This window comes from Drosophila willistoni, unplaced genomic scaffold, assembly GCF_018902025.1.
Source record: "Drosophila willistoni isolate 14030-0811.24 unplaced genomic scaffold, UCI_dwil_1.1 Seg531, whole genome shotgun sequence".
Lineage (NCBI taxonomy): Eukaryota > Metazoa > Arthropoda > Insecta > Diptera > Drosophilidae > Drosophila > Drosophila willistoni.
This window is the reverse complement of record NW_025814459.1, coordinates 1,553,705-1,564,880: the sequence shown is the minus strand read 5'-3', so window position 1 is coordinate 1,564,880 and position 11,176 is coordinate 1,553,705. Positions and strand designations below refer to the sequence as shown.

At 40.6% G+C, this 11,176-nt stretch overlaps 1 protein-coding gene across 1 annotated transcript; it reads left to right on the top strand.

Annotated features, from left to right (window-relative positions):
• The first annotated feature begins 5,519 nt into the window (after positions 1 to 5,519).
• Positions 5,520 to 10,878, top strand: LOC124461557. The gene is made up of 5 exons (XM_047013074.1): positions 5,520 to 5,707; positions 6,033 to 6,373; positions 7,583 to 7,738; positions 8,088 to 9,745; positions 10,825 to 10,878. The coding sequence occupies exons 1-5, from the start codon at positions 5,520 to 5,522 to the stop codon at positions 10,876 to 10,878; spliced, it is 2,397 nt and encodes a 798-aa protein (XP_046869030.1).
• Positions 10,879 to 11,176: the final 298 nt, after the last annotated feature.

Below are 11,176 nucleotides of genomic sequence, written 5' to 3'. Positions count from 1 at the left end.
TTTCTGGCATCGGAGAACACAATCCCTTCACACCAGTTCGGCTTCCGCGAAAAACATGGTACAATTGAACAAGTCAATCGCATAACATCCGAAATACGAACAGCATTCGAACTAAAAGAATACTGTGCGGATGTCTTTCTCGACGTTGCCCAGGCTTTCGATAGGGTTTGGCTGAAGGGTCTGATGTTCAAAATCCGGCAAAAACTGCCACAGTACACCCACAAACTCATGGAATCTTACCTTTACAATAGGAAATTCGCTGTAAGATGTAATGGCTCCGTCTCGGCTGAGTTTGAAATCAAAGCTGGTGTACCGCAAGGCAGTGTAATCGGTCATTGCTCTACCTGCTGTACACTGCAGACTTACCAACGAGTTTAGGACTTACAACGTCCACTTTTGCCGATGACACGGCAATCCTCAGCAGATCCAAATGCCCAATACAAGCCTCTGCAAAATTAGAGGAACACCTCAAGGTGGTAGAGGAATGGCTAGCAACCTTGCGTATCCGGGTCAACGAGCAGAAATGCAAACATGTTACTTTTACGCTTAACAGAAGAAACTGTCCAGCTCTAATGCTAAACAACGTACCAGTTCCTCAAGCCGTGGATGTTACTTACATTGGCATCCACCTAGACAGAAGACTAACTTGGCGCAAGCACATCGAAGCAAAAAAGTCACAGCTTAAACTGAAAGCGAGTAGCCTACATTGGATCATCAATGCTCGGTCCCCTCTACGTCTGGAGTATAAAGTCCTCCTATACAACTCCGTATTGAAACCCATCTGGACTTACGGAGCCGTACTATGGGGAAATGCAAGTACCAGCAATGTCGATATTATACAAAGAGCGCAGTCGAAGATTTTAAGATCAATCACGGGGCAAATTGCAGGCAACGTTGTTCGAAAAGTCTATTAGGTAGCAACGATAGATTGACTACAAATGTTCAGAAGTCTCGAAAATAGTGTTAGAACTCGACCATTTAACATTCGGAGTATACCAAATGCAATTGACCAAGAGATAGTACCAGAACGACCCGGTCGAGTATCTAGTATAATTTTAAACTGGCATATACGATTCACGGGGTCCTCCAAAGAACTAACAGTAGAAGATTTCATTTATCGAGTTTATTGAGTTCATTGTTTAACAACTCAAAATTTCGATGAATTCCTCGACTCTATGTTGGCTGTCACATTTGCTTTGCGAGAACCTTTAACCGATTCAGAATTTATAGCGGAAGTGCGAAACAATTTAAGACCCGACTTATTTCATGAAATTTTACATGTACACCCCCAAACCTAGCTGCCTTGCGTAGGGAATGTCATAAGCATGAAGAATTTTTCTGTAGCTTTCGGCCAAGACAGCTAACGCGTCAAATAGGCAGTAAAAGTATGGTGAATGCGTTGTTGCATGATGAACCAGTAGTTGAACAGCTATATGACGAAATAGATGACCCTATTAATGTGTGCGCATTGCGTGCACCAGAGAAAATAAAGTATTTTGTTATGGTTGTGGGCTAGTAGATGTGTATAAACCAAATTGCTTAAAATGTAATCCGCGTACGGGAAACCAGTCGCAGGATATACGCCGATTAGTGAAGGGGGATGTCCGCCCGTAGTCTTGAATAAACCAAACAATTTAGTAACCAACTCAGACGTGATCTTAACCAATAACCAAACCATTTCATGTGCGGTTGCAAGAGTATACCAAGCAAAGATCTGAGCTATTTGACAACGCAATATAACAGTAGAAGATTTAATTTATCGAGTAAATTGTTTAAAAACTCAAAGTTTGAATGGGGACTTTAACTTGCTTTATAAATTCGCTAATCTGTTCTTCTCGGGACCAGCCCTAACATTTTTCGGCGATGTCATCGAACCTCAAATAAAATGAACTGGTTCGATCTATGCATTCGTTTAAGAAATAGGTATAAAGACCAAAGATCAGACCGAGATATTATGGATGCCCTTCGCAGACGCAAGCAGCCCTCCAACCAAAAATTTTGATGAATTCCTCGACTCTATGTTGGCTGTCGCAGATGCTTTGCGATAACTTTTAAACGATTCAGAATTTATAGCGGAAGTGCGAAACAATTTAAGACCCGACTTATTTCATGAAATTTTACATGTACACCCCCAAAACTAGCTGCCTTGCGTAGGGAATGTCATAAGCATGAAGAATTTTTTAAACGTATGGTGAATGCGTTGTTGCATGATGAACCAGTAGTTGAACAGCTATATGACGAAATAGATGACCCTATTAATGTGTGCGCATTGCGTGCACCAGAGAAAATAAAGTATTTTGTTATGAGATAGTTATTAAGAGTTAGGTATATGGTTGTGGGCTAGTAGATGTGTATAAACCAAATTGTTTAAAATGTAATCCGCGTACGGGAAACCAGTCGCAGGATATACGCCGATTAGTGAAGGGGGATGTCCGCCCGTAGTCTTGAATAATCCAAACAATTTAATAACCAACTCAGACGTGACCTTAACCAATAACCAAACCATTTCATGTGAGGTTGCAAGAGTATACCAAGCAAAGATCTGAGCTATTTGACAACGCAATATAACAGTAGAAGATTTAATTTATCGAGTAAATTGTTTAAAAACTCAAAGTTTGAATGGGGACTTTAACTTGCTTTATAAATTCGCTAATCTGTTCTTCTCGGGACCAGCCTTAACATTTTTCTGAGATGTCATCGAACCTCAAATAAAATGAACTGGTTCGTTCTATGCATTCGTTTAAGAGATAGGTATAAAGACCAAAGATCAGACAGAGACATTATGGATGCCCTTCGCAGACGCAAGCAGGCCTCCAACCAACAATTTTGATGAATTCCTCGACTCTATGTTGGCTGTCACAGATGCTTTGCGAGAACTTTTAAACGATTCAGAATTTATAGCGGAAGTGCAAAACAATTTAAGACCCGACTTATTTCATAAAATTTTACATGTACACCCCCAATCCTAGCTGCCTTGCGTAGGGAATGTCATAAGCAGGAAGAATTTTTCTGTAGCTTTCGGTCAAGACAGCTAACGCGTCAAATAGGCAGTTGTAGCATGTTCTAGAATAACACGTTAATAACATTACAAACATATTGTAGCAATTAGTTACAATATTTATGTGCGCAACATTCAAGTGCATTTGCCTCTTAAGCAACATGGCCACCCATGAGTGCATGGTGCTGGACAATTGCTGTGTCGGCAAATATAACCCGCGCGGCCGCTCTGGCCCAATATGCAGTATGATACATCCCCACTACACCAACGATGGAGCATCGTCGATTCACGAGAATGAATGAGAAAAAAAATAAACAACAGTAGGTAGAGTGATGGGAAAGAAATACGGTGTGGCAAAGAAACTAAAAGCCAGAAAGGCTGAAATATTGAGGCTACTAAACAGCCCAAATATAATTAGTTGGAATACCTCGGTGAAATTACACGCCGAGGTAGAATTCATAAAAAACCAATTGAGTGAAAGAAAAAATAAAGCCACAGCCAAAATCCCATCAACATACTCTACAATACACGACGTGGCAAAGACAAAATTAAAAACAACGCTCCAACCTGAGAAGGAAGTACCAAAAATAAAAATAGTCTGCCCAAACGACTGCGAGGGACCACTATATTCGCCGTACTGCTAGTATACCTGTTGCCACTGCTACGCGACCCCAAAAGAGAAACCTGGTGCGATGACCGGCACCGGTACCGCCTGAGCCCATAGGACATCAGCAGCTTAACTTGTACCTGAACTTGAACTTGAACGCGCCTTAACAGTGGACAGACAGCGCTACAAAGAGCGCCCACCAAGATAATTACTTTTATAACTATGCGATGCGTCGCACATTTTTTTTAATGCACTGCGATGCATATATTTTTTTTTATAATTATAACAAAATATGTACAATTGTGCGGCATTAAAAGCTGTCCAATTAGAGTGTGGCCTGAAAACCACACGAAAAAATAGGCAGGGATATATGTAAAAAAAAAAAATTTACAATTATTAAACAAGGAAATGTTTTCTCAAAAAAAAAAAAAAAAACAAAGAGAAAACAAAATATTAAAAAAAAATAAAAATGAACTATAATCTTTTAATCAATAAAATAACGAATTAAATAAAAAGACAACAGTAACATCTAGCTAGCCAGAAAGATCAACATCAACAACTAGCAACAAAAGAAAAGAATCATAAAAAAAGTATCTTACAATACATAGTAAAAAAGAAAAAAAAAGAAAAAAACAATTTTTTTTAAATTTCAATCTTGATACCAAGACAGTGGAGTCCACTCCAAAAAGAGCCTTAAGCCATGCTAATGATCTTAATAAGATCTTATTGTAAAAGTGCATTTCAAAAAATTATCAAAAAAAAAACAATTTCCCAAATAAAAAAAAATTTTAAACTGAACAAAAATATATATATCAATTGATTAAGATGAGTACGTTAGACAATTATTTTAGGAAGATAGTAAATAGGAATCCCAATATTGCAGCAGATTTAGTTTAGGTTTTTAGTAGGGATAATATTAACTCGGCACAAAGTTCGATAAACTTAGTACAGATCAGATCAGCATACCTTGATTTAACGGGAGAAGAATTCCCAGTTAAAGAAAGTGCAATGGTACAGATGGGTTTGATTGTCACCGTGCCAAATATATGCTGTTTTTCGAGCTCAACAGGCACATTTCGCTTCTAACTGATGGATGAAGCCCAACAATAATAAGTTGTTGCTAAAATAAAGCCAAAATAAAATATTAATCAAATAAGTATGGATAAAATAGAAACAAAAAAGCTACAAAAATATTTACCTTTCCTTGATTTCCTGATACAATCAGGTGAAACAAATCACAAATACAAGGAAATAAGTTATTGGATAGCCCACAACTACAAATTTGGAAAAAATATTGTAGATCTTATGGAAAAATCCATAAAAGTAGCTTATGGTAGATTGTTAGCTAAGACTCATTTAAGAAAAGACATGCCCGGATGGGTCCACGAACTTTTCAAAGACTCAATCGCGCTGATAAACATATCACAATCGAGTACAGAACCAATAGATTTAACAGACTCAGATGTAGAAATAATAGATATAGAATAGTAAAACTATGAACATTTTCAAAAATTTTGTCAATTAAAACAGGTCTAAACGACCAAATACACGAACTATTCGACCAACCCATAGATACAACTTCTCTGGGAATTAAAACTGTTGAGGAACGGTTGCTGAATTCTTAAACTTAAATTTATTTGAATGTAAACGATCTTTATATTTTATTATTTTTAACTTTTAGTTGCATGGTCACACCGTTTTGTCTGATGCAATATCAAGCGTGTGGTGAAAACAAAAAAATGTATGTATAGTTAATTGCTTATTAGTCAACAGAAACCATCACAGGGAATAAAACAAAAACCTATTTTATAATACAAAACGAACCAGCAAAGTTAATTTATGCATCAACATAAATTTGGTCCTTCGAGCCGGATTTGGATTTTGTTGAGATAGGCAGTTCTACTCAAGATTAAGATGGAAAAACTAAAGGCAACACGCACCAAGTTAAAGTCTAGCCTCACGCGGCTGCTGACACTTTCGGAGAATCCGCCTGAGAACTGCACAGCGGATGTGGTGGATACTATGATGACCAGACTCGACATCGTGTGGAAGGAGTTTGATCGGTCCACTGATGATATGTTTGAATTTCAAGAATCGCAAGGGTACGTCGACCCCATGGGTGACTGCGGAGACTATGAGATGAAGTACTTAACTGCACAACTGCACTTAAAGGAACTGGGAAATTGGTTAACCCAGTAAAAGCAACTAAGGTCGTGGACTCCAGTGAGGGAGTCAACGAAGTAGTGTCGCAGATACTACACAAGCAGATAGAACTTCAACGGGAGTTTTATGAAAGCATGACAGTAAGTGGAGCTGCCTGTTCGGCGTTAGGGGGACAGGTCCAGCTGCCCAAATTACACATCAAGGTGGCGACTACCTGGAGTGGCCAGCCTTTAAGGATTTATACGAGAGTACCATTCACAACAGGGTGAATCTGGATAAAGCTCAGAAGTTTCAATATCTCAAGTCTTTACTCTGTGATGAGGCTGCAAGTTTAATAAATCATTTGCCGTTAACAGGAGCGGCGTACGAGACGGCTTGGGCAGGCCTAATGGAACGTTATGATCGACCTCGTCATGTCGTTAACTCGCTTTTGGATAATTTTAGACGTCTACCATCAACAAGGGTGACAGATGTATCCGATGGGGCGAGTAAAGTTGTACGTGGCCTAGATGCACTTGGCCAAACTAATCGCGACTGCTGGGTGATCTATTTTCTGCTGGATAAAATTGATGCAGAGTCTCAATGCAAATGGGTGTCCTACAGCCGTGAGGGGACATCTCCAACCATTAAGGATTTTCTTAGATTTCTCGGAGAACGTTGCGATGAGTTCGAATTAAGCCGCTCCGAACAAGTCGCACAATCAAACGTTAGGAAATATACTCAGATACTGATTTCCACTGACTCAAGAGGGTGTCTTAAATGTGAGTCTAAGGAGCATAACGCATACAACTGTGAGCAGTTCTTGGCCCTCTCCGTGGAGAGGCGCTACTCATTTGCTAAGGAGAAACGTTTGTGTTTCAGTTGTCTAAGGCCTGACCATGGTATTTCAAGATGTGAATCCAAGTATAGATGCAAATATTGTCAGGACAAACACCACACGCTGTTACATCGCCAAGTCGAAGAAAAGAGCATTAATCCCACAGTAGCCATGATTGCCGAAACTAAGCAAGTAAAGGAAGTCCAATCTATAGAATCGCAGAGTTATTTAGCACGTTCTGCGGTAAATCTACAGCCGCGGGGAAAACCAAGGAGTGTATTGCCCACAGCTCTAGTTTTGGCATTAAATTCAAAGGGATCATACACCACTTGTCGTGTTCTCTTTGATAGTGGATCAGAACTATCATACATATCGGAGCATTGCATGCGATCACTGGGCCTCTTACGCTCACCATCTCGAATACTTGTCTCAGGAATTTCGAAGAGGGGTCAGCGCAGTACATTTGAAATCAAGGTTCTCGAAGCATACACTAGATATTACAGCTCATGTCTTAGGTAAGATAACCACTCTATTGCCAAAGGATGAAGTCGACCCGGCCGTTTTGAAAGTTTTCGATGGGTTAGAACTGGCTGATCTACCGGAAACCAGCGCTAAGCATGTGGACATTTTGTTGGGTAGCGACTACGTGTGATCCGCATTCACAGGAGAGAAGGTATTAGATAAGCATGGAAACATAATTGCAATATCCACAATATTCGGGTGGGTGGTCACCTCATTTGCAGCTAAACAAGGATCAAATACAGCATCTCTGTTATCAACGATCGAAATAAATACATCGCTCCAAGGTCTTGGGAATTGGAAGAATTAAGTGGCAGTTTGCCGCCGACTGCTGATGATTTAAAGGTCGAGAATCATTTTCGCTCTACACACTTTCGTGACTCAAATGGGAGGTAGATTGTTGAGCTTCCATTTAAGAACTCGGATGTTAAGTTTGCAGATACTCTTCAGGGAGCAACATCACGATTTTATTCAGTAGAACGTCGACTTCAGAAAAATAAAAGGTTAAAGGAAGAGTACACCAAGTTCATGCGCGAATACATCGCTTTGGGACACATGCGCATCCTTGATGAGTCAGAGAAGACGAGTGCACCTAAAGAACACATGTTCTACATGCCTCACCATCCGGTTATTGGTACGAAATTGAGAATTGTATTTGATGGATCTTATAAAGATAAGAGTGGCAGATCACTAAACGATGAGTTACTAGTGGGCCCAAGTATTCAGCGTAACCTTATGGATGTGTGTTTACGCTTTCGACTTTATAAGTTTGTTTTTTGCGCAGACATCATTAAAATGTTTAGGCAAATATGGATTTCTGAAAATCACCGAAATTATCAACGAATTGTATGGATAGAAAACCCAACTGAAGAGCTGCAACATTACCAGCTTTGTACTGTAACCTACGGAACAGCCTGCACCGTTTTTAGCCGTACGTGTGTTAGAACAACTTGCTATCGATCTAAAGCATAAATATCCAACAGCTGCCAAGATTCTATTCGAAGATTTCTATGTGGACGATGTCCTGACCGGAGCAAACACGGAAGATCAACTTATACGTAACAAGGATGAACTTATTCAACTATTAGGTCGCGCACAGCTGGAGCTTGGGAAATGGGTATCCAATACCCACGGAATCGGCCCTTTAGAAGAAGCAGCAGCGACAAGTGTGACTGGAGATGCCTCCTCCGTCAAGGTATTAGGAATACATTGGGAACCAAAGTCTGAGATCTTCACATATGGTATAAGGTTGAGCGAGTGCACAGAAAGTTTAAAAAGACAAGTATTATCAGACGTATCACGCATATTTGACCCGCTTGGTCTACTGGCGCCGGTCATTGTTCAATTCAAGATCCTTTTCCAAGAGCTCTGGCTTCTTAATCTAGATTGGGATTCACCGCTTCCAACTAAGCTGGCAGACCGATGGCGTAAGTATCGCGAAGACATTAACAACATAAGGCAGTTAAAGATACGGCGTCATATTGGGTATGTCGGCAAACGAATAGAGTTACACGCCTTCTCAGACGCCTCAATAAAGGCATACGCAGCAGTCGTATACTCTCGGATCGTGAACCAGGATGGCAGCATAGAGGTTTCACTGATTGCGGCGAAAACACGGGTCGCTCCACTTAAGCAGCAATCGCTCCCTCGTTTGGAATTATGTGGCGCACTTCTGCTGAGACGGCTGATCGCATCAATTAAATTAGTTTGGAAGGATCTAGAAAGCACCGTATATGCTTGGTGTGATTCGACAATTGTGTTGGCATGGCTGAATCACTTGCCAGCTAGTTTAAAGACGTTCATTGGCAATCGTACTGCCGAAATATTGGAAGTAATACCAAGGGACTCGTGGCGCCATGTTAATACCAAGCAGAACCCCGCAGACTGCGCTTCTAGAGGAATGCTGGCTGAGGACTTACTCCCGTTTACTCTCTGGTGGAAGGGTCCCGACTGGCTGGCTGAGACACATCTTAACTTAGGTAACGAAGATAATATACAAATCTCTAACTTAATTTCAGATGACGAGTACCGAAAAGAGTTGAAGGCTACAGTATTAGTTACTCTCGCGGAAACCATGAAAGAGTCATCTCCCCTCGAAGAACTCATTGGTCGTGTTTCTTCCTGGCCGAGACTTGTGCGCATTGTGGCATACATTTTACGATTCATCCGCCACATGAAAAACCCCCAAGAAAAGTCAGACTCTTTCGCCGTAACCTATGACGAGTACAAGGCAGCCAGGAACCTATGTTTGCAGCAAGCTCAAGATGAATGGCATAAAGAACGAAAAGCGCTACGAAATGAAGGATGCGTACCAAAAGGCTCTAAGCTGTGTACCCTGACGCCGATTCTAGATGACAGTGGGCTTCTACGTGTAGGAGGTCGCCTCAATAATTCAGAGTTATCATATTCAGCCAAGCATCCGCTCATCTTGCCGAGGAAGCATCGCATATCTCACCTAATTTTGGAACACGAGAATCAACATAATCTACACCCAGGAGTTTCGGCCCTCTTTGTCATCGTTCGTCAACGTTTCTGGATAATGGGAGACAGAAATCTGATTCGTAAAGTTACTCACAACTGTATAAAGTGCTTCAGACAGCGAGCACATACCAGCTACCAACTAATGGCCGCACTACCGGCAGTGAGAGTTCGGAAAGCATTTCCGTTCGAAAATACAGGCTGTGATTATGCTGGACAAATCATGATGAAGACACATAAAGGAAGGACCGCTCGAAAGGAAAAGGGATACATATATCTCTTCGTATGCATGGCAACCTCATGTTGCAAGGCTTTTGGAAAAGGTGGCATCTTGAGTACCTTACGTCGTTGCAGCAGAGGCCAAAATGGTTAATGAAATCGGCAAACCCGAAGCCTGATGATCTCGTACTAGTAAAGGATTCTCATACTCCTCCGGCTTCATGGATCCTGGCCCGCATTATCGAGACGATTCCTGGCCCAGACGGTCTAGTACGAGCCCTTAAGTTAAAGACAGCTACAGGAGAGATGTCCCATAACCAAGGTGGCTCCCCTGCCAGTTTCAGAAACATTGTTTCAGGGCCCGGCGGTATGTTGCTGAATTCTTAAACTTAAATTTATTTGAATGTAAACGATCTTTGTATTTTATTATTTTTAACTTTAAGTTGCATGGTCACACCGTTTTGGCTGATGAGTGAAAACAAAAAAATGTATGTTGAGTTAGTTAATTGCTTATTAGTCAACAGAAACCATCACAGGGAATAAAACAAAAACCTATTTTGATATAATAGGAAAAGCTAGAATACACGCACAAGAACTAACTAAATCTTGAAAGTGCCTTTCGCAGAATAGGGAAACATTCCAAGACACATTAACCAAACACACGAAAATTATAACCGAAAATCTCCAAGCTATTAAAGCAGTATTAACTGAACACTATAGCAAACTAAAGTTATGGCAAAAAAACAGCCGCAAATGCGTTCTACAGTGATTGCAAACAAAAAGCAATAACTGTGCTAAACAGACACAATATTGAATTTAAACCTATTGCGAATACATCTGGCAGCCTACTTGGTCACCCGCCCATCTGGCAACCCTTTACGCGTCAAGACGCACTCTCGTATATGGCACCGTCTGTGCCGGTCGTGTTTCTCATAGTTCTACCACAAATAATATATTCACTGCTAATATATATATATCCATCAATAACTCTGTAAACCCATGAAGTTGAATAAATCTCAACAGGTTATGGGCCCAGCACACTTCCACTGCGCCAATAATTCGATGGATTCAGAATAGTGAAAATAAAGTAAAAAGTGTAAAAGTTGTGGCGAAAAAGTTCTAGAAAGATTTTTGTGTCTCGCCTGTATGGCGCCGAACTGCCGTTTTTTTTTACGTTGCTTGTGTAGCCTCGCGGTCGGCTTTTGCTTGTGTAGCTAAGTCAAGAAAAAAACGTGCGAGAGAGAACACAATAGAAAACAGTCAAATAAAGAGAAACAGAACATAAAAAATGAGTGTCGCAAGTGTACGTATAGAGCCGTTAGGCAAAGAAAATTTTGATACTTGGAAAATTCAAATGGAATCACTTTTCATCAAA

Coding starts and splice junctions, on each gene's coding strand:
- LOC124461557 (XM_047013074.1), top strand. CDS start 5,520: ATGGAAAAACTAAAGGCAACACGCACCAAGTTAAAGTCTAGCCTCACG. Junction 6,374..7,582: donor CAAATGGGTGTCCTACAGCC/GTGAGGGGACAT, acceptor TTTATTCAGTAG/AACGTCGACTTCAGAAAAAT. Junction 9,746..10,824: donor TAATGGCCGCACTACCGGCA/GTGAGAGTTCGG, acceptor AAATCTCAACAG/GTTATGGGCCCAGCACACTT.